The following is a 23,642-nucleotide window of genomic DNA, read 5'->3' as shown; positions in this document are numbered from 1 at the left end:
GGTGTGGGAGGGAAAGCCATCGTGAAGGAATAGGATCAAAGGGACAGGTGGTTGAGCGTGAAGCTAACACAGTCTTTGATAAAATGTTCAAACTAGAAAGCTTAAAAGAGTTCCAACAGCACAAGTTGGTAAAGGCCCCCAGAAGGGGTGAACTGATTGTGACTGACCCCCACCATCTATTTTACACATGCACAATCTACAAGTGTAAATGTCACTAGGTACATGTGGATATATTTCTTTACAAAAATCATAATGTTCTATCAGTTTCAACTGTATTTTGTTAAATCTTTCTACTATGGTTTAACCCTGATGTAGGCATTTTCATTTGGTTCTCTCTGTACTTATTATTTGTTATACATTTTCTCATGAAAGTTCTTCTTTTTTATTAAACAATACATGATTTCTTTTTTTCTGCTTCTTTTTTCTTTTATATCTATCCATCTGTGGGATCCTCGCCTCTTTTTTAGTTATTCATTTATTATTATTCAACAGTAACACTTACGCTGGGGTATACTAAGCCATTAATGCGTCTGGCTATGCGCTAGTGCCGACACAGCCCATTCACTTTGAATGGGCTGTCTCAGCAATAACACATGGAAGCTGCTAGCGTGGCCTAGTAAACGGATCCCTTAGCATATAAGTGTGAGATCCCATTCCTTGAGATGTAGTTTGTGATACTGCTGTGAGCATGGTTGCTTTCAGCTTAGCAGATCTCTAAAATAATGACCTACTAGTTAAAGTTTTAATTGCTAAAACATATGACGGTTATTTGTATTTCGCAAACAGTGTACAAAACACAGAAAGGGCAATTCTATAACCTAGGCATTCACTTTTATATGTCAATGTTGAGAATGCTAGTATTTTGTGCACAAGCATGTAAATACTTGCTTGTCAACTAAGCTCTATTCTGCAGAAATCGTAACTCACATAGAGGGGCATTTTTGATCGGGGATACCCATCTATAAGGGCGTCCATCTCCGAGGATGGCGCCGTGAAGGGGTGGGGCCAACCGTATTTTCGAAACGAGATGGGCGTCCATCTTTCATTTCGATAATACGGTTGGGGTGCCCAAATCTCAACATTTGGGTCAAATGCTGACATTGCCGGCTGTAAAGATGGGCGCCCTCAGTTTTCAGCCATAATGGAAACCGAGGGCGCCCATCTCAAAAAATGAACTCCAAGGCATTTGGTCATGGGAGGGGCCAGGATTCATAGTGCACTGGTCCCCCTCACATGCCAGGACACCAACCGGGCACCCTAGGGGGCACTGCAGTGGACTTCACAAATTGCTCCCAGGTACAGAGCTCCCTTACCTTCGGTGCTAAGGGGTGAAGGGGGGCACCCACATGTGGGTACAATGGGTTTCTGGTGGGTTTTGAAGGGCTCCTATTTTCCACCACAAGTGTAACAGGTAGGGGGGGTGGGCCTGGGTCCGCCTGCCTGAGGTGTACTGCACCCACTAAAACTGCTCCAGGGACCTGCTCCTGCTGCGATGGACTGGAGTATGGAGGCTGGCAAAAAGTTTTTAAAGTTGTTTAGGGTGGGAGGGGGTTAGTGACCACTGGGGAAGTCAGGGGAGGTCATCCCCAAATTCCCTCTGGTGGTCATCTGGGCAGTTCGGGCACTTTTTTGTGACGTGGACCTAAAAAAAAAAAGGGACCAAATGAAGTGGACCAAATTCTTGCCAGGGACGCCCTTCTTTTTTCCATTATCGGCCGAGGACGCCCGGCCGATAAACACGCCCCAGTCCCACCTTTGCTATGCCTCCAACATGCCCCTGTGAACTTTGGTCGTCCCCTCGAAGGACTGCAGTTGGGGGCGCCCAAAATCGGCTTTTGATTATACCGATTTGGGCGCCCGCGGGAGAAGGACGCCCATCTCCCGATTTGTGTCGAAAGATGGGCGTCCTTATCTTTCGAAAATAAGCTGGATAGGGTCCTTTTACAAATCTGTGGTAAAAAGTGGATGTAGTACATCCTTATGTGGGCCTTTCCTATGTGCTAAGGCTATTTTTACTCTAGCTGGACAATGGCCGATTTTCCATTTTCTGAATTAATGGCCGTGCACTTGTTACTTTAGAATGCGGCCATTACCAAAAATTAGTGCATGAGCCCTTACTACCACTTATTTTGTGGGCTGTAAAGGCTCGCACACTAATCTTACATCAATCAGTTAGCACCTGTCACGCCCCTCCATAAAAAAATGTAAACTATTTTTTTAGCTTGTGGTTTGCCCCAGCGTGTCCCACAGTAAGCTCTTCGAAGCTGCAGTAAGCACATGTTAGTGCTTACCACAACTTAGTAAAGGGAGCTCATAGTGTGTAATTGTAAAGGGAGGAGGGTGTATGGGTGGGATATAGGTAGGCCTCTCACTTATGCAAGTAACTTCTAGAATACAGGAAGTTACACTGGTACCTACCACACATAGATGCATGCATTTGGTTTAAAGTCTTTCTTCTTACATTTAAGACACTACATTTAGGCATCCCATCCCATCCTATATTGCTTCTTTGGTTATCCCCTACACCTCATCCCGTATATTCCAATTTCTTGATTCTAACCATCTGGTACTGCCTTCTCCTAAACAGGCTTCTACTCAAAACTCTGTTTTTTACTCTTTAGCCCCCAGTCCTGCCCGCAGACATTAGGTCTGAATTTTCATTAGTCAGTTTTAAGACAAAATTGAAAACCTATTATTCCCAGATGGCTTTTGAGACTGTCCCTAATTAAGGGGTCCTTTTACAAAGGTGTGCTAGCATTTTTAGTGAATGCTAAAAATAAGCATGCGCTCAATGCTAGAGACACCCACATATTCCTAAGGGTGTCTCTAGTGTTTAGCATGCGCTAAAAATGCTAGGGTGCCTTTGTAAAAAACCCCCTAAGTGACGAACCTGTGGGTGTGCACTGAGGCTCCACACTCCGCATTGATCCCCCTCCTTTTTTTTCTTCCCCATTTTCTCTTTTTCTGTCTTCCACTTATACGTATGGTTGTATCCTTTCCTATCTTAATTGGAGTTCTATTTCTCAAAGATTTTATGTGGGATTTTATTTATTTATTTATTTAATACATTTATATCCCGCATTTTCTCACTGAATTGCAGGCTCAATGTGGCTTACATTAATCTGTAGGGAGGCTACAGTGCATGAGATACAATTATACAGTTGATAGTAAGATAGTAAATATCATTTAAAACAACAATGTGTAAAAGATAATAAAGATAATTAGTATCCTTGAACCTTGTTAAGACTAAAGGTTGAACAGAATTATATTGAACCTGGAGAATAAGCTTTCTTAAACAGTACGGCCTTCAATAATTTTCTGAAATTTAGGTAGATCTGAGTAGATTTTACTGATTTGGGTAAAGCATTCCACAATTGTGTGCCTATAAGTGTAAAGTTGGAGGCATACATAGATTTGTATTTAAGACCGTTACAATCTGGGTAGTGTAAATTCAAGTAGGATCATGAGAGACAATCTATTTCTAGATGGTAAATCAACCAGTTGAAGCATATATTCTGGGTCTTCTCCGTAGATTATCCTGTGAATTAAGGTGCAGACCTTGAAGGCAACTTGTTCCTTAATGGGAAGCCAGTGCAGTATTTCGCGAAGGGGCTTGGCGGATTCAAATTTAGATTTTCCAAAGATCAATCTTCCAAAGATCAATTTATATATAGTTAACCACTTTGACCTTCTTCTTTTTTTTTTTTTTTAGAAAAGGCAGCATATCGGGTTTTATAATCACCATAAACATAAGCATGAGCACTTTAATGTAGACATGTTGATAGCCGGCTATGTTAGTATTCGATAATATATAACCTAGGCACCCAGGTTCCATTAGAGAATAGGCTCATACTGTGAGCTCACCGGGCAACTAATTGGAGGTGCCCAGTTATAGAATTGCCCCCAGAACTTATAGCTTTCTTTTTCACAAGGTCTCAACCCCCATATTGGAATAGCCATTTTAAAAATAAGCTGAGTTACACTTTAATGAAAGCTTCATGTCCCCAATAGATGATATATGACAAACCTAACCTAGGTAAAATTTACAAATATGATTGCACATTTTAACCTTTTTCTGCATAAAAAAATTGCCTCCATATAGAAATTTGTGATGGCCAATGAGTTTTGCCTTAACCTCTGAGTGTCTTTCTCTGCTTGGGCCAAGTAGAATACAGTTAAGAGATAGTCAGTTCCTACCTGTGTAATCTGTTCTTGCATAATGTCCATCTTCAGATTTTGTTGTTGTAGTTGTGTTTTCTGTGTGGAAAGAGATTATATAACTTAGAAAAGATCTACATGGCATAAATGAGGCAATTGGATAACAGGTCTCTAACATTTAGGCATCAAATTTCCATGGGCTGCAAGCCTATTCTATAAGAAATTTAGTTCTATATAACCTTTCTTATAGAAGATTAACGTAAACCAGTATTGGAGTATCTAGCTCCTAAATGTTGGTGTGCATATCTATGCCAGGTTTATGGGTGTGCCTAAATGTGGCATTTATGCATGTAAATTACAGTTTTCTGTAAGCTGTAAATGTCCCCCTTACAATTACACATGAAGCCAAGTTAGGCATGCTACTGGCATGTACCTACATAAGTATACACTTACATATATAAATAACAGTATTCTAAACTTAAATTTAGATGATCTGTTATAGAATGAGGTGAAAACTGTCTAGTATATGGGAAGTGAGCATCAGCTGAAGATACTCACCAGATTTTTCCATTTGTTGATATCTACATTTGAGTGAAGGAATTGGAGTTTTTTCTAATTAGAACTTTGCTCTAACCATCTCCAGGGGAATCTCTTTTTCTACTGTCTTGGGCTATTTAATAAGCTCCTTTGGGGCAACTTGTAGTTTAGAATAGGTAGGCATTTTACCTATACTATTATAAACTAGATAAATATCCTGTTTTCTGGATTTTGTTGTGCTCAATGGATTTGCATTTATATATATTTCATTTATATATATTTCTGTATTTATATGTATTTTTGTATAATTGAATAAAGTTTGCATCATTGCTTTTTTGAATTTAGCCTTTACTAATTTTTGTAGCAAGATGCAATATATATCTTGAGGCAAAGACCTGAAAAGGTTTTGCCCATCCACACAGGAAAAGATTTGACTTTTGGAGCTGCCTCTGTTAAATCTCACTGACCTTGAAACACTTGCACCTATGTTTACTAAGGTTAAATGCTAATGCACCCATAGAAATGTGTAGGCTTGTTAGCATTTAATATGCCTTAAATTTAAGGGCGCGTTAAACAAACCCCTTGCTTTGCTAAAGACTAGAAGCGCCTCATTTTGCTTCTGAGATTTTTGAAGTGGCATTTCTACTTTCCAGTTCTTGTAGTGTTGTATTTAAATTCTACAGAACTAGAAATGGACAGTATGGAAAGTGTTTAACTTATCTTTCCTTCAAAAGCTGCAAGTGGTTAATTCATTTCCACTTTGAGAAATAATCAAAAAATATTCACCTCCTTCTACTGAAACATATGAATGCCCCGTAACCAGAGACCATCGAGCAACAATGGAAAGGATTACAGCAATTAAAATGTTTTCATTTTTACAATATATGGATACAAAGGGAGTACCTCACTGGATCAAGTCTTTTTTTCTCCCCAGTGTAAATAATAAAACGTGAACTAAAATTTTAGTGCATATAGCATAGAAGTTTAGACAACTTTCAGTATCCCCAAGGGATTGTGGGACTTTGTACCTATGGGTCTACAAGTTAATTTTCAAAGGGAAGTTAATTTACAGGCTTATTTTCGAAAGAGAAGGGCGCCCATCTTTCAACACAAATCGGGAGATGGGCATTCTTCTACCAGGGTTGCCCAAATCGGCATAATCGAAAGCCAATTTTGGGCATCCTCAACTGCTTTCTGTCACAGGGATGACCAAAGTTCATGGGGGCATGTCGGAAGCATAGTGAAGGCAGGACTGGGGCGTGGCTAACACATGGGCGTCCTCAACCGATAATGGAAAAAAGAAGGGCGTCCCTGATGAGCACTTGGGTGACTTTACTCAGTCCATTTTTTGTTATGGACCAAGCCTCAAAAAGGTGGATGTGAAGCGTCTGTTCAAGCTTTCCAAAAATACTAGGACTAGGGGGCATGCGATGAAACTACAGTGTAGTAAATTTAAAACAAATCGGAGAAAATATTTCTTCATCCAACGCATAATTAAACTCTGGAATTCGTTGCCGGAGAACGTGGTGAAAGTGGTTGGCTTAGCAGAGTTTAAAAAGGGGTTAGACTTTTTCCTAAAGGACAAGTCCATAAACCACTACTAAATGGACTTGGGAAAAATCCACAATTCCAGGAATAACACGTATAGAATGTTTGTACATTTGGGAAGCTTGCCAGGTGCCCTTGGCCTGGATTAGCCGCTATCGTGGACAGGATGCTGGGCTCGATAGACCCTTGGTCTTTCCCAGTGTGGCATTACTTATGTACTTAGGTGCCTGAACTGACCAGATGACCACTGGAGGGAATTGGGGATGACCTCCCCTTATGCCCCCAGTGGTCACTAACCCCCTCCCACCCTCAAAAAAGCTTTTTAAATATTTTTTGCCAGCCTCTATGCCAGCCTCAAATGTCATACCCAGCTCCATGACAGCAGTATGCAGGTTCCTGGAGCAGTTTTTGTGGGTGCAGTGCACTTCAGGCAGGCGGGCCCAGGCCCATCCCCCCTACCTGTTACACTTCACCCCTTATGGCTATGGTAGTTGTGTACAGTTGTGGGGAGTGGGTTTTGGGGGGGGGGGGGGTTGAGGGACTTAGCACACAAGGTAAGGGAGCTATGCACCTGGGGGCAATTTCTGAAGTCCACTGCAGTGCCCCCTAGGGTGCCCGGTTGATGTCCTGGCATGTCAGGGGGAACCAGTGCACTATGAATACTGGCTCCTCCCATTTGGTCATTTCTGAGATGGGTGTCCTCGGTTTCCACTATCGCCGAAAATCGGGGACGACCATCTCTAAGGTCGACATAAATTTTGCAATTTGGGCGTCCCCGACCGTATTATCGAAACAAAAGATGGACGCCCATTTTGCTTCAATAATACGGGTTTCCCCGCCCCTTCGCCAGGACATCCTGCGAGGACATCCTCAGGAAAACTTGGGTGCCCCTTTCGATTATGCCCCTCCACATGATATAGATTTGATTCAATTTATTATTAGTTATCTAATTATTTGGGCCAGAGCATCCACCACTGTGGCTTTCAAGCTTTCAGTTATTCAGGTCGGGCACAGATTCAGTGCACAAGTTCTACTGGACAATCAGTTCAGGAATTTCATCACCTGCTCCTTATTAACTTGAGCAACAGTGTGTTATGAGACTGATAAATCTTCCAGATCTGCCTCAGCATTATTATAGAAAAGACCTCCTTGATTACATGTTTCCATCCTCACTCTAAACTGATCTGCTAAAGCTTCACAAAAAGCAAGAGTAGTTGGACAATGAGGCTCCTTAGGAATGGTGAACCCACACAAAGTATACAATTATAACACCATTATTGGCATTTTTGAACTTATATAGTGTATAATTTATAAAGCTTTTTCTATATAAACTGCATAACAGAGTGAACCTACTTTTACAGGCACTCTTGGGGGATAGTTTGGGTGGAGCAGAGATGGATGTGTGATATCCATGCCTACTTTAGAAAATACAGGTATGCATATGTATAATACGCAAACATTGTTACATCTTCAGAGCAGTTGTAAATTCATGTGGAGGCATTTTGGTGTTATTGGGGCTGGTTTGGGGAGCCTAGTTTGTGCTGCCTTTATAAAATAATCTCTATTCGGCTCAACACTTATATCTCAGGAATCAAACGAAGATCACATATATATAACGTCTCAAGAAATATTTATCTTATTTCTTGGGATGTTATATATATGTGGCCTTTATAAAAGGTAAAAAAACAAGTGCCTTTTGAGACCCCTCACATAGGTGCCCTTTTAAAAAGTTTTGAAAGTTATATAATACCTCTTAAAGGGACACCCATGAGTGCACAAGGATACAGCTACAAAAAATATAACATTAATATGAATGACTGTGATTCTTCAAGATACAGTTCTTTTTTCTATTTTCCTTTCACCTCACTTGTTTTTCAGGAAAGGTTCATAGACCTTTATTAGCTGGGTAGAATAGGGAAAGCCACTGTTAATCCCCGGGGTGAGCAACAAAGAGTGGATTTATTCTTTGGGTTCCTGCTGGTTATCTGTGACCTGTATTGGCCACTGTCAAAGACAGGATGCTGAGCTCAATGGACCTTTTGTTTGACCCAGCATGCCATGTTTTATGTAAGAAAGGCTTTTGTCTACTGAATAAGATGGCAGGTATCCAGCTAGAAGAAACTAGTTGAGGGTATAGGTAAAGTTGTTCAATTTTGTTTCACTACTGCATGGGCGTAAATTTTATTACACATATAAAATTGTATCTACAGGCAGAACATTCTTGGGGGGGGGGGGTAATTCTATAAAATCGGCACCAACTTTAGGTACAAATTATGCACATACATGACCGGAATACTGGCATATATGTGCATGTATGTGCACATACGCTTGTAAATTCTGATAATCTGTCTCCGTGCTGTTCTGTAAAAACACACATAGATTCAGTAAATAGCACCAAAAATTGGGTGCCAAATTGGTGCTAAATGGTATTCCAGGGGTGGACTGACAGTAACCTGGGCCCCTGGGCAGAAAATATCATTGGGCCGCCTCCTGGCTGCTGGCCATTGCCCCCCCCCCCACCATTGTGCTGCCACTGCCACCCCCTCCCACACACTAAAGCCTCTCCTTCCTCCGTAGTTGCTGGCCCCTCCCATACACGACAGTCCTATGAGCCTGATTGGGCCATCCCTGGTCTTACCTTGAAGAGCCCTGGTGGTAAAGTGGCTTCTTCAGGGACAGGGAGTTTTTAACACTTGGGGGGAAAACACAAAATGTAATTCTAGAAATGGCGCACAGCTGTTACACACACCTTGTACATGCAAGGGGGGACTATATGGGCAGTATGCACGCTAGTGCATTACATGCTATTCTATAAGGTAGTGCATAAATGCCAAAGTGTACACCTACAAATGGGGTTTGTGTGTGGGTGGAGAATGAGCAGGCTATGGGCATGTCCACCATCAACACATGTATCTTATAGCATACTATCAGATGCATGCATTGAGTGCCCACTTATGGCTGCCATTGAATTGAAGTTCCTTCCTTTTGGCTGCATTGATGAGGGTTTGCACTAGTTTTCTATAACAGAATCAGGATGCCCTGATTTTGTCACAGAATTGGCACTCCCCATGCTGCATTGGGCACCCAAAAGGAGGTGCCACTTTATAGAATTGCCACCATAGCTCCTACAATGAAGTATAGCTGGGAAACATGTCACCAAAGCTGTTTTCCCCATTATAACATATCTCTCTATCCAGATGGACAGCATGATCCAAGGTGAGGTGTCTACAGGTTGAATCTCTCATCAAACAAGTGGAGAAACTAAGAGTGGAAGTGGCAAGACTGAGAATTGTTTGATGAAATGCTTCTTGAGATATGAAGGATCTACGACACAAGGAAGAGGAGGCTGTATTGAAAGAGGACTCCAGTTCCACCTTTCCTTGAACAGAAGAAACAATATGCTGCCCTGGATGTAGAAGAGGTGAAAACATCCAAAGAACAGGAGGACCAAAGCTCAAAAACTCCATAATTACTGGATCAGTTACTGCTAGGTAATGAAGGACTGGTGATTCTCTTTTGTGGGGTATAGAGAGAAGTCATTCTTCTGGCTAGACATGATGTCCTGAAAGGTGTGCCGTATGTCTGATGCCAAGATCTGAGATGTTATGGAGAGTTTGCTAAGACTCATCAAGCGTATTGAATATTATCCAATGCTACTCATCCATGTTGGCACAAAGGATACTGCTAGGCATCCCTCTGAGTAATCAAAAGTGAAGTGGAAGGGCATAATCGAACAGGTCGCCCAAGTTTTCCTGAGGACGTCCTCGCAGGACGGCTCCGTGAAGGGGGCGGGGAAACCCATATTATCGAAACAAGATGGGCGTTCATCTTTCATTTTGATAATACGGTCGGGGACGCCCAAATCTCAACATTTAGCTCGACCTTGGAGATGGTTGTCCCCGGTTTTCAGTGATAATGGAAACCGAGGATGCCCATCTCAGAAACGACCAAATCCAAGCCCTTTGGTCGTGGAAGGAGCCAGCATTCGTAGTGCACTGGTCCCCCTGACATGCTAGGACACCAACTGGGCACCCTAGGGGGCACTGCAGTGGACTTCAGAAATTGCTCCCAGGTACATAGCTCCCTTACCTTGTTTGCTGAGCCCCCCAACCCCCACCAAAAACCCACTCCCCACAACCATAGCCCTAAGGGGTGAAGGGGGGCACCTAGATGTGGGTAAAGTGGATTTCTGGAGGGTTTTGAAAGGCTCACATTTACCACCACAAGTGTAACAGGTAGGGGGGATGGGCCTGGATCTGCCCGCCTCAAGTGCACTGCACCCACTAAAACTGCTCCAGGATTCTGCATACTACTGTCATGGAGCTGGGTATGACATTTGAGGCTGGCAAAAAAATTTTTTAAAAGTTTTTTTTAGGGTGGGATGGGTTGGTCACCACTGGGGGAGGAAGAGGAGGTCATCCTCAATTCCCTTCAGTGGTCATCTGGTCAATTCAGGTACCTTTTTGAGGCTTGGTCGCAGGAAAAAATGGACCAAGTAAAGTCGGCCAAGTGCTCGTCAGGAATGCCCTTCTTTTTTCCATTATCGGCCAAGGATGCCCATCTCTTAAGTATGCCCCAGTCCCGCCTTCACTATGCCTCCGATAAGCCGCCGTGAACTTTGGTCGTCCCTGCGACGGAAAGCAGTTGGGGATGCCCGTCTCCCGATTTGTGTCGGAAGATGGGCGCCCTTCTCTTTCGAAAATAAGCCTGTTAGTTAATGTCTCTGAAAAAGTGAGGGAAAAATAGGTCTGCAGGTGGTGTTCACATCAATCCTCCCTGTTAAGAGTAAAAGCAAAAGCAGAGAGGCTTTCACCCTGGAGATGAATGTATGACTGTGCAGATGGTATCACTGAAATCATTTTGGCATCCAGGACCAAGGGATAATTTTCTAAGGGCTGATGAGCAGAGATAACATTTTTTTTTTTTTGTTACATTTGTACCCTGTGCTTTCCCACTCATGGCAGGCTCAATGCAGCTTACATGGGGCAATGGAGGGTTAAGTGACTTGCCCAGAGTCACAAGGAGCTGCCTGTGCTGGGAATTGAACTCAGTTCCTCAGGACCAAAGTCCACCACCCTAACCACTAGGCCACTCCTCCACTCACCTATTGTTTTATTCACCTATTAAAGAAGGGATGAACTGTTTTATATAGCAGACTTCCTAACCTGGTTTAAACTAAGATCATCAAGGATGAACGACTAAAGCCCCCAACTAGGTAAGGGGTCCTTTTACTAAGGTGTGCTGAAAAATGGCCTACAGTAGTGTAGACGCATGTTTTGGGTGCACGCAGAATTATTTTTCAGTGCACCTACAAAAAAAATGACTTTTAAAAATTTTTTGCCGAAAATGGACATGTGGCAAAATGAAAATTGCCACATGTCTATTTTGGGTCTGAGACTTTACCGGAAGTCATTGACCTAGTGGTAAGGTCTCATGCGGTAACCGGGTGGTAATGGCCTACGTGTGTAGCTGTTGAACGTCAGAAAATAAAAAATATTTTTCGGGTGCACGTAGTGGATGCTTGCCAAAATTGAAATCATCGCAAGGGCCATGCGATAACCGGGTGGTAAGTCCAATTTGGTGCATGTAGGCACCTACGCAACATCGTAAAAGGGTCTCTAAAAGACTTCAGGTAAGCAAATCATTAAGAGATCCTTTTACTAAGCTGCAGTAAGGTCTAGTGTATGCTTAATTTTTGGATCTGTGTGCGCAAACCATGTGTTGATAATATTTTATTTTATAGCACAGAAAGGGTGTGTCTAGGGCAGACAGTGGGCATTTCCATGTTAATCAGTTAGCACATCTGCATTACCGCACACTAACTGATTAGCGCAGGATTAGCACATGAGCCCTTATTGCCTATAAGGTATTGGTAAGTGCTCACGAGTTAATAGTTTATTAATGGCTGTATACTAATGGTAAAATTAATGCATGGCCATTCATTCCAAAAAATAGAAAATTGGCCATTTCCGGCTACAGTAAAAATGACCTTAGCGTACAGGAAAGACTTGTGTAAATGTGCGTAAGAACACTTTTAGTGCAGCTTATTTTATTTCACAGTTTCTTTACTGCACTAACACACACTCTAGTTGGTTTACAACCAAAACAAGCATCCTACTATATAAATGAGATGTGACCGACGTGCCGCACGTGTCACTTCACAGGTCTCGCCCGAGCCACCCAGCAATTCTCCTCTCTCCCCTGCCCCCTCCAGCCACCCAGCGATTCTCCTCACTCCCGATTACCTCCGTCGAAGCAGCCGCGTCATTGAAAGCCCTGCCCGTCTCAAGCCTTCCCTTTCAGTTCGTTCCCTCAGAGTCCCGCCTTCTGACATCATTTCCTCTTTCTGCAATGGCGGGACTCTGAGGGAATGAATTCGAAGGGAAGGCTAGAGACGGGCAGGGCTTTCAATAACGCGGCCGCTTCGACGGAGGTAATCAGGGGAACGAGGAGAATCATTGGGTGGCTGGAGGTGAGGCAGGGGAGAGAGGAGAATCACACACACTCTCTCACACAGACACACTCGCCCCCAGTCTCTCTCTCTCTGTCACATACACACACTCACACATTCACTCTCTCTCTCTCTCTCACACACTCTCTCAAACATACACACTCCGAGGAAAACCTTGCTAGCGCCCATTTCATTTGTGTCAGAAACGGGCCTTTTTTACTAGTAATAAAATAAAACAAGCACTTATCGATATATGCTCTTTCATCAATACAAACAACAATCACAAGCAACAGATATCTTAACCTATGGTTTTCAAACTTCCAGTTCTATTCCAAAGGTATCCTCAAATAAGAATGCCTTCACCTGTTCTCAAAACTGATCATAATTCTTCAATAAATGAATTTGGTCTGGAAGCTGATTCCACAGCCGTGCTCCTTCTACATAGATAATTCTCAGTCTGTGATCCTCCAACCGTATATGTATCACAGATGGTACATCAAGCAGTAGCTTGTTATTTGAGCGGAGAAACCTTGTTGGACAATAAATTCTTAACAATGAAGCCAGAGGCATTGGAGCTTCATTATTTAGACATTTATAAATTAAAGTCAAAATCTTAAATTGTGAGCACCATTTAATCGGTAACCAGTGTAATTTTATTAAGACTCAAGTGATGTGGTCATATTTATCTGTTCTAGCTACTATCCTCACCAAGGCATTTTGTGCCATCTGAAGAGGATACAACAAGCCCCCCGAAGCTCCCACAAGCAAGGCATTACAATAGTCAAATAACAGAGTACTGTGGGCAACCATTGCTGACCTAAAGTTGTTTTCTGAAAGAAGGGCTCTTAATCTACTCAAAAGTTTTAATTTAAAGAAAATTCACCTCACCAAACTCCTCATATTACTTGAAAATGAAAGAGAAGAATCAAGGAGCACCCCAAGATACTTCATCTCTCGTTTAACATCAATCTTGGAGCCTTCCAAATCAATTTGTGATAAAAACATTGAATCTTGGCCATGTTAATTTTTAAGTGTGTTTGGTGATATCCAACTTTTCATCACTGACATGAAAAGATGCAGACAATCAAGTGCTTCTCCTACAGATCTTTCAATAGGGAAAAATTTTTGGATATCATCAGTATATAGCTGATAGGATACTCCAAAACCATTCAAAAACTTACAAAGTGAAAGCATATAGATGTTAAACAAAACAGGTGAGAGAGCAGAGCCTTGAGGTACTCCTGAACGAATCTCCACCCAACTGGAAACAGTCTGATTAGTTTGCACTCAAAAAGATTTACCATTCAAAAAAACAGCTAAACCATGCAAGAACCTTACCTCCTACCCCTAACTCTTCTAAGTGTCCCAACAGGTATTCATGATGTAAAAAGTCAAGGGCTACTGGGATATCTAGAGCTACCATGATATAACTCAGACCCCTATCAACCCTGGCCCTGATATTGTCACATACTGTAATAAGTAATGATTCAGTAGAGAACTTAGGTTGAAATCCAAATTGGAAATCATCCAAAATCTGGTACTCATCCAGAAAATCCTATAGTTGAACCAACAATAATTTCTCCAAGATCTTTGCCCAATAAAGTAACAGTGAAACTGATCTGTAAAACCCTATCTCAGAATTACCCAGATGAGTATCTTTTAATAGATGTTTCAGTATTGCTTTTTAAAAATGTTCTGTAAAAATCCCTTCTTCAAAAGATTTATCAACTAATTGTGTCAAGAATGGAGAAATCTCTTTTTTCAACATTTTTACTACTTTAGGAGAACAGAGAGTTTGAGGAGTCATTATCCAGACTAAATATTTTCTCTACCTCATATATAGTCACTAGAGAAAAATAACACCCTCTCACTTGATCTATAGTATTCAAGTTCACTTTAGGAAGAGCATGAATCTATAGAAATAGGTGAAAAGCATAGGAAGAGTATAAGTCTATAGAAATGGGAGAAAAGGGCAACATCTGAAAAGCTGTGTACACCAATTTTCTTCAATGTGAGGCCAGTGAGCCAATGGCGACCTTCAGGGACCCTAGGCTCCCTGGGCCAGCCCCTGTTATCATCTCATTTCCTTTTTTTTCCTTTTGGATTCTTTAGCAGCAAGGCTCCCCAAACCCCCTGGATGCTTCTTTGACCTCCCCCAGACATTCCTATGACCCCCTGACTTCTTGATCCCCCAACCTGCCACCAACCTTAAAAGGCAGGGGGTGATGCCCAATTACTTCTGCCTCTACTGCTGCCATCTTTCAAAATGGGAATGCATCATTAGTGGTCATGTGCAAGAAAGGGTGATAAAGACACGATCAGTTGGGCAGCATTGCCTTAAGAGGTGGGTGGGGAGTCGGGAAGTCTGGATGTGGTCCAGTGGGGAAGCTGGAGAGAGAGAAGGAGAGATGTTGGACCTGGTGGGAGGGAGAGGGGAGAGAGAGATGCTAGACCTTCATATGGGGGGGACAGATTGGGATGGGGGAAATAGGAGCCAATGACTCAGTGATAGGGTGTTAGTGTGGAGTAAGGAGGTATGGAAAGCTGAGGACTGAGAGAACAACAGGCACTAATGAGGAGAGCAGGAAGGAGAAAGAACCCTTTAAGTGGAAAGGAAAGAAAGCAGACACCAGAAAGACTGGGAGTAATGAAATTAGAAAAAAAAAATGTCCACACTAGAAAGATAGAGAAAAGCATTTAATTTAAAGTTTAGTAAATGCAATATGTCAGCGTTTGGAAATGTGCATCTCTGATATCTTCATCATTTGCTCAGTACAAAATGAAATGTATTTTTATTTTGGTGTCTCCAGTTTTGCACTGGATGCTGCAGAGTCTGTTGTCTTGGGATTTGCAGTTCATTTTTTTTTTTGTCAAATGTAAAACAATTTAGAATTAAGAATTTTTTTTTGTTTATCCAGGTTCTTGGATGAATGATTGCATTTTAGAGAGGTGAATTACTATTCATTGCATTTATGATGAAGATGGTTTGTGTCAATTTCAATTATGGGGAGAGGATAGCGAGAGACTATAAATAGAAGAGAATGATGGGATGCGCTGGGGATTTAGAGAGAAAGTGGTTAGATAAGATAGGAGTTTGAAAAAGAGAGAAAGAGGGAGAGAGAAAGACTGGTGGTACACAGGTACATAGTGGAAGAGTGGAGAGGATGAGAGAGAGAGAGAGAGAGAGAGAGAGAGAGAGAGAGAGAGAGACTTGTAGCTTAAGCCTGGTGGGGATGGATGTTACTGGCACATTCTGGATATTGAACAGACAGAGAGGGTAGTACAGCATATACAAGAAATATACAAACAAAAAAAGCAACACTGGGCCTTCAAGATTGAGACAACGGGAGTCCTTTATTAACAAATGACCCGACACGGGCCATGTTTCGGCATTAAACAATGCCTGCCTCAGGGGTTTTGAATACAAGTGGATCTTGTAAAAATGCTGAGTACGATCAATCAAAGCTGCGCAAGTGTATTACGTATCTCAAAAACGAGCGTATCTATTTAAAAGAAAAATCACTTGGTAATGATAAGGCTCCTGTGGTCACCTCTTCATTGGCATAACATATTGGTTATAAGAACATAGGGGTCAGACCAATGGCCCATCTAGCCCAGTACCTGGCAGAAACCAAATAGTAGCAACATTCCATGCTACCAATCCCTGGCCAAGCAGTGGCTTCCCCATGTCTGTCTCAATAGCAGACTATGGACATTTCCTCCAGGAACTTGTCCAAACCTTTTTTAAACCCAGACACATTAACCGCTGTTACTACGTCCTCTGGCAATGAGTTCCAGAGTATGGGAAATAAGGTTCTGAATCTAGAGACAGTGATGGAAGAGGCTGACTGGGATTTATTGAGGACATGTAGATGTGGTTCATGGAGAACCATGACTGGGATATAGTTATACTGGGATACAAATTATTCAGGAAGAACAGGGTAGGAAGTAAAGGGAAAGGGGTTGGGATTTGATATACTGCCTTTATGTGTTCACAATCATTAGTCTGATCTCTGTGGTATATAAATTAATGGGCATGATAAAACAGAGGACAGAAAGAATTCTGGAAACCAGTAAATTGGAGGACCTTGGGCAGCATGGTTCTACTAGAGGTAGGTCTTGCCAGACTAATTGGATGTTTACGTTTATATCACCAAGCTTTAGCAGACCACAGCAGTTTACAAACTATAACATTATAATTATAATAATAATAAAAATAGAAAAGAATGTCAATAGTCCAATAGCAAAGAGATTATCATACATTAAATAGAAGAGACATAGGTCTAAACATACAGGAGTCCATGGGTGAGCCCTTCCATTATTATCCAAATTCTATGCTCCAAATGCCTCAGTTTTCAACAGAATCTTGTTTTCCAAGATGACTGAAAATATTGCAACAGGAAGTCTATTCCACAAAGAAGGCACTAGCCCTCATTAAGGGCACCAAACTGATTGACTGGGTTAGAAACTGGTTGACTGAAAGGTGATAAAGGTAATCTTAAATGAGGTTAACTTTGAGGAAAAGGGCCTTACCAGTGGTGTACTGCAGAGATCGGTTTTTGGTCTGGTTCTTTTTAACAATTTTGTAAGAGATATTGCAAAAGGGCTATCAGGTAAGGTATGCTTTTTTTTGTGAACGATATCAAAATCTGCAATATGATAGACATCTTGGATGGTGTGGATAACTTGAGCAGGAATCTAATGAAACTTGAAGAATGGTCTACAATTTGGCAGCTAAGATTTAATGCTAAAAAAAATGCAGGGCCATGCATTTGGGCTGCAAAACCCCAAGGAAGTGGTTCAGTAAAGGGGGGTAAGGTACTTCTGTGCCTGAAAGAAGAGTGGGACTTCGGAGTGATAATATATAGGGATATTTAGTTGGCCAAACAGGTAGAAGAGGCAACAGCAAGAGCCAGAAGGATGCTTGGGTACATAAAGAGAGGAATGACCATCAGGAAAAGGAGGCAATAATGCCTCTGCATAAGTCTTTGGAGACCTCTTTTGAAATACTATGTACAATTATAGAAACCACACCTTCTGAAAGATACAAACTTGATAAAGTTGTCCAGAAGGCAGTTACTAAACACTTCTGTGGTATAAATGCACAAGAGAAGAGCCTTTTCAATTGAAAGGAAACTGTGGAATGAGGGGGCGTAGGATAAAAGAGAAAGGGGTAGACTCAGGAGCAGTGCCGTAGCGAGGGCGGCTGACACCCGGGGCGGGTCACTGCTGTGCACCCTCCCCCTGGGTGCAGCACGGCGCCCCCCTTCGGCGCGCCCCCTCCCCCTCTGGAGCACACCCTCCCCCTGGAGTGCATTCTTACTTGAATTAGGAAGCGAGGGGCGGGTGAGAGGGCCGATCCGACCCGAGTGCACGTCGCTGGGAGCTGCGTCGGCTCCGCTGGTTCCCCTGCTCTCTCTGCCCCGGAACAGGAAGTAACCTGTCCCGGGGCAGAGGGAGCAGGGAACCAGCAGAGCCAATACCCCCCCAGTGGCGTATACCCAGGGAGGACCACCCCACCACCCCCCTTCCTACACCACTGCTCAGGAGTAATCTAGGAAATATTTCTTCACAGAAAGTGTGGTGGTGAATATACATAGCTAGTGAACACAAACCGGCCGATATTTAAAAGCATTTAACTGGCCAGGAATTTGGCTGGTTAAAAGGTTCTTAACAGGCTATCCGGCGATATTCAGATAGCTGGCTATCTCCCACTGAGTATTGCCGGTTAGCGCTTAGCAGATAGCCGGTTATATTGTGCGATATAATTGCCTATCCACCAATATTCAGTGCATCGCCAGCTACGTTTAACAGCAGGTATATCTTTGGCCAGTTTAAACTTAACTAGCCAGTGCTGAATATTGGCTTGGCCAATTAAATTTAAACTGGCCAATATACACCTGTATATTCAATGCTGGTCACCGGAAAGGGCCCGGCATTCAATATCCGGGCTGAACGCCGATCCGCAGGAGGCAGCCCAACTACCTCACCTGATCCGAATATCAGGCCCATGGGCTGCATCTGAATTCAATAAAGCATGGGACAAGCACATAGGATCTCAAACGAAGAAGAAGGGATTTTAAAACTTAGTCCATAAGTTTTTACCTGCTGCTGTTTTCTTTAAATTGAAAATGCAATCTATGAGACCAAAGTTGTTAACATTGGTTGTCACTGCATGTCAATTAGCTCATATTAGTGTCCCATGTTAATGACATGTAAATGAGTAATGCATTTTTTATAGCATAAAAGTTATCGTATTAACACGGACAAAAACTTAACAATATATCTGTGAGGAGTAGCTACATTTCTTTTTTTTCGCATGAAAAGATCTGTATTCACATTTTGATGCATCTATTTTTAATATTCACTAATAGGTACCAAGTCACATTGCATAGTTTTGTATCTCATTACCCCACTATCATCAGATTTGCATTAAATCTCTCATGAGCTAATTAATGCAAAGTAGAGGCACTGGATTGCACACACTGATGGTGTTTTTAACATGCATTAATTCTTGCAAGCCTCTATGAATATTATTTTCTAATCCTGCCTACCCTCTGAGCAATTTTAGAACACGCACTTCTGCATATAAACCTCTATTTTATGCGCATAAGTGGTTTGTAAGTCTCCTCCCATTGTGTGATAAATGTGAATTTTAAAGCTTACTAGCTACTTTTGTGAAGGGGAAAGAATGGTTTCATTTGCAAATCGAGTGAAGTAATAACACAGCACGCACCCCCCCCCCCCCCTCAATCAAAGCTGTAGGACTGTGCTTTCTCATCACTCTTTTGTTTCCTGGGTTCTGAAGGAAGGATGCTGACTGAGACATTCTCCAGATAATGCTCTGTCCCATTTGATTTATAGAGCAATGTTAAAAATGACCTTGGAATGTATATCATAATATAACATAACATATTTGTCTTATATTCCGTAATAAACCTTGCAGTTCTGTGCGGATAACAATCAGAAAGAAAAAAACTGGCTATAACCAGTAATTACATAGTCACACGAAAACATTACATTATGCAACATCTAAGTACAATATATAAAATCTAAGTTATAATGGTAGCCTGATATGAGAGACAAATCTAACCCTTCTCTATTAAAATTTTTCGGAACAAGTATGTTTTAATTTGATGTCTAAAGTTCCTATAGTCACTGGCAGTTAATAACATACAGGAAATTTCCCTAAGTTTTACTGCCTGGAAGGATAACAAATTCTTTTTCTACCCCTTGAGGAAGGAAAAACAAACAAAACAGTGTTCCTGGAAGGTCTAATAGGTACCGCAAGAATGACATATTTTGTCACATAATAAGGTGACAACCAAATTCCATATTATTGTGCCTTAATTTCTGTACAGAAATCGAAGTGTATTCTACAACAATGCACGTAACTTAATTGGTTAACTAGCTAATCAGTGCTGTTAATTGGATATTAACAAGCAATTATCATCATTAACTGGCATTAGTTAAGATTTACACGCACAACACACTAAGTGTATTCTGTAACATGATGTGCGTAAATTCCAAGTTGCATAGTCAAAAAGGGGGCATGGAATGGGTGGGTCATGGGCGTTTTGAAAATCTATGTGCATTATTGTAGAATACATCCACTCTGGCGGGGGATTCTATATAAGGGCACCTAAAAATTCCACGCCTAAGCATATTTTATAAGCCTCACCTAGATTTAGGAGCAGTATACAGACTATGCTTACTTGATATCTTAGCACCTAAAACTACGTGCATCCATTTACACCAAAGAAAACATGGCGTAAATCCCGGTGTGTAGATTTAGGCGCACTGGGCCGTATTCTATAACTATGTGCGTAAATTTTAGAATGCCCATTTCCCCGCCCATAACCATGCCCATTTTTGGCTGCGCATGTTAGAAGTTAGGTGCACTAAATTACAGAATACGCTTAGCGAGTTGTGCGCATAAATTCTAATTATTGCCAATTAGTGCTCATTATTGATTGTTAAGTGCTGTTATGAATGTTGATTGGTTTATTAAGCCAATTAAATTATGTGCATTGTTACAGAATATGCTTGGATTTTGGCGTGGAGCTTTAGGTGCGCTATATAGAATCCGGGGGTCTGTACCTAATTTATGCATCAGGATTTATGTGTATTCTGTATACTGTGTGAAAATTGAAGCGGACTCTATAAAATTTAGGCGCACTTTAGAATATGCCTAGGCTCCATACATAGAATCTAGCCCATAATACCTTGTATAATAAGCCAAAAAATGTAAACAAACTTTTTGCAGGCTTAGCAAGCCAGTGATTTTTAACATAAAATGTGAGAGAGTCATGGCTCTCTGATGGAAATAAAAGGGTTCTGTTTGATAGGCAATATTTAAGCAGTACTTCTTTATCATTAGATAACTTCTGTGTTCCCAGACAGTTGTGTCCTGAATAAAACAAGAATCTTCTTTAGGGTCTGTTAATACATGATTCAAAAGCTTTATTTTGCCTTTTATTATAGAAATCTATCATGCTTAATTAAAATAATATCAGTCACCAACATTCTCGCTTTAGGAGAAATAGTTTCTCTCCGTTCCCCAGATTTGTCTTTTTTGATTTCATGCTGTAATACATTTTAATAAAAGATTAAATCACCTTTCTGCTTGAAGCGCATACCACTTAATTTTTGCAATAAAAAGCTGAGGGGAGGCCAGGGAGTACTGAATCAAAATAGGGACACTAAGTGGTGGCTATGCACAAACGTCTGCTAACCGCACGCTAAAAGGCAGTACTGCGGGATGTGCTCAGGCATCCTGCGGTCGTTCTGGGATTGGTGTGTGCCAATTCCATGCTTAAATATCTAAAAGATTTTTTAGAGGGGGTTGTGTTTGGGGGAGGAGTGTAGGCATGCCCTGTGCTAATTGACAAATTGCTGCATGCTGCCGATTAGCAAGAGTTTAGCATGGAAACCCTAACTGCCTAGTGAATAGGTGGCGGTAAGGGTTCACGCGATAATGGCCACATGCTAATTGGGAAATTAACGCGTGACCATTAAGGGGAAAATTGAAATTGCGGCCATTTTACTGCCATGCTAAAAGTGGCTTCAGCATGTGAGAAACCCAAGTGCTAAAAATAGAGCAGCCCACTTTTAGCACAGCTTAGTAAAAGGGCCCCTTAATTTCATGTATTCTATTTTAAAAGGACAATTTTTATACTGGCTGTGGAGCTCGCAGGTTCCTGGGCAATTTGAACTCAGGGGCCTGGAAACTGTCCATGGACTTTCACTTTGAAAATCTACGAAAAGTGGAGAAGATAGGTAGATTTGTACTTATGTATTTCCCCATGTTTAAAATTGGTGCAAAATACACAGGTTGCATTATATAGACTGGTCGATATTCAAAGAGATTTAGGCAAACAGGAGAGGCTCCGGCCTGCATAAATGTCCTGGGGCTACCTAACTATCAATATTCAGTGGCACTTAACAAGGTACAGCTGCTGAATATCGGCTCTGACCACCCATTAAAAATGGGCAAGTCAGAGGTAGTACAGGGGGCAGCATTAGGGAAGAGCTGGCAGTTAAGCAGGTGCCATTAATATACAGTGTCAGAGCACGCATAGTTAAGCGGGTGAATTTAGGACAGTTCAAAACCTGTCCTAATTTGGCCTATGCAGATGCCAGCACGAAATATCAGCCAGCACTAAATATCAGCCATGATCCCCGTCCCACCCCTTGATGCAGCTCCTCCTTTCCTTCCCCTTCCTCCCAGTACCACGAGCTGCTGTGAAAGGTCATGAAAGGTCTTTAAGCAGCTGCAAGGGGCAGGAGCAAGTGGTCTTCACTCCTGCACCCATTATCCCCACTAGACCACCAGGGGTAGAAGGTAGACCCGGGGGGGAGGGGGGAAATTGTGACTCTCATGGGCTGGGAGGGGGGTGGGAAAGAAGGGGGCTGCATTGAGGAGCAGAAGGGGGATTGCAAGACTTTAAAAAAAAACCCAAAGGTTATATGGGTAGTGGCAGATATATGGGCCCTGGTTGAATACTGGCTGGGACCTGCATAAGCTCCGGCAGCCAGCCCCATTTAAATAAGCCCCCGATACTCAGTGCCGGTGCCCAAATATGGCTCATTTCACATCTACATTAGAACTAATCAACACTGAATTCTTTAAATTGGTTACTTTAATCATATTGTCATTTTACTCTTTGCATATCTTGTAATGTAATGTATTAATTATTTCTTTATTTCTAATTCTCATGAATTCCATTTACCTTAATCGAAATAATACTCTGTTCTTATTTCACTAATGACAACTGTCATGGCGGCATAATGTAAGCCACATTGAGCCTGCAAAAAGGTGGGAAAATGTGGGATACAAATTCAGCAAATAAATGAATAAATAAATATGTGGAGTTAATTCTGCCCGTGCCTGTTAGCTGAATATTATCCCCTGGTATCTCCATACGTATTCTTATTTCTTGAAGTGCTCCTTTTCACCATGCGTTTCTGGTACAAATGCAGGATTTGCTAAACCATGGTATTCGGTTAACACAGTTGATAAATCCTTCAGATAATAGCTATGTTAAATAGTTGTTGTTATGTTAAATATGTTGTCCTAATGTAAATCAGTACAGGCTCCTAACTTTGAAACCTTGCCCAGACAGGCCTTGATTTTTTTGCAAAGACAGATTTTAGTTGGGTGGGGATGGAATTTTTTACAGTTTAGTGCCTTTGGCTCCTAACCGCTACTCATTTGCCCTCTTCCCCTGTTCCTCTTTACCCTGTAATTTCCTTGCCCGTAATGTCTTGTCTTTTTGTGTTACCTAGATTGTAAGCTCTTTCAGCAGGGACTGTCTCTCTATGTCAAATGTACAGCGCTGCGTGCGTCTGGTAGCGCTATATAAATGCTATTAGTAGTAGTAGTAGTACTCAAGGTCCATAACCCAGTCGGCTTTTCAAGATTTCCACAATGAATATGCATGAGATT

The 23,642-nt window shown here is 41.8% G+C and overlaps 1 protein-coding gene across 1 annotated transcript in view; it reads right to left on the bottom strand.

Moving 5' to 3' along the window:
- TMEFF2 (transmembrane protein with EGF like and two follistatin like domains 2) overlaps positions 1 to 23,642 on the bottom strand; it is a 452,795-nt gene that overhangs the window by 133,812 nt on the left and 295,341 nt on the right. Inside the window, exon 7 of the mRNA XM_030210572.1 lies at positions 4,198 to 4,257. Within this exon, the coding sequence (XP_030066432.1) occupies positions 4,198 to 4,257 (60 nt within the window). The remainder of the gene's footprint in view (positions 1 to 4,197; positions 4,258 to 23,642) is intronic.

Source organism: Microcaecilia unicolor, chromosome 7 (assembly GCF_901765095.1).
Source record: "Microcaecilia unicolor chromosome 7, aMicUni1.1, whole genome shotgun sequence".
Lineage (NCBI taxonomy): Eukaryota > Metazoa > Chordata > Amphibia > Gymnophiona > Siphonopidae > Microcaecilia > Microcaecilia unicolor.
The sequence above is the reverse complement of the archived record's forward strand: the minus strand, read 5'-3'. Positions and strand labels throughout refer to the sequence as shown.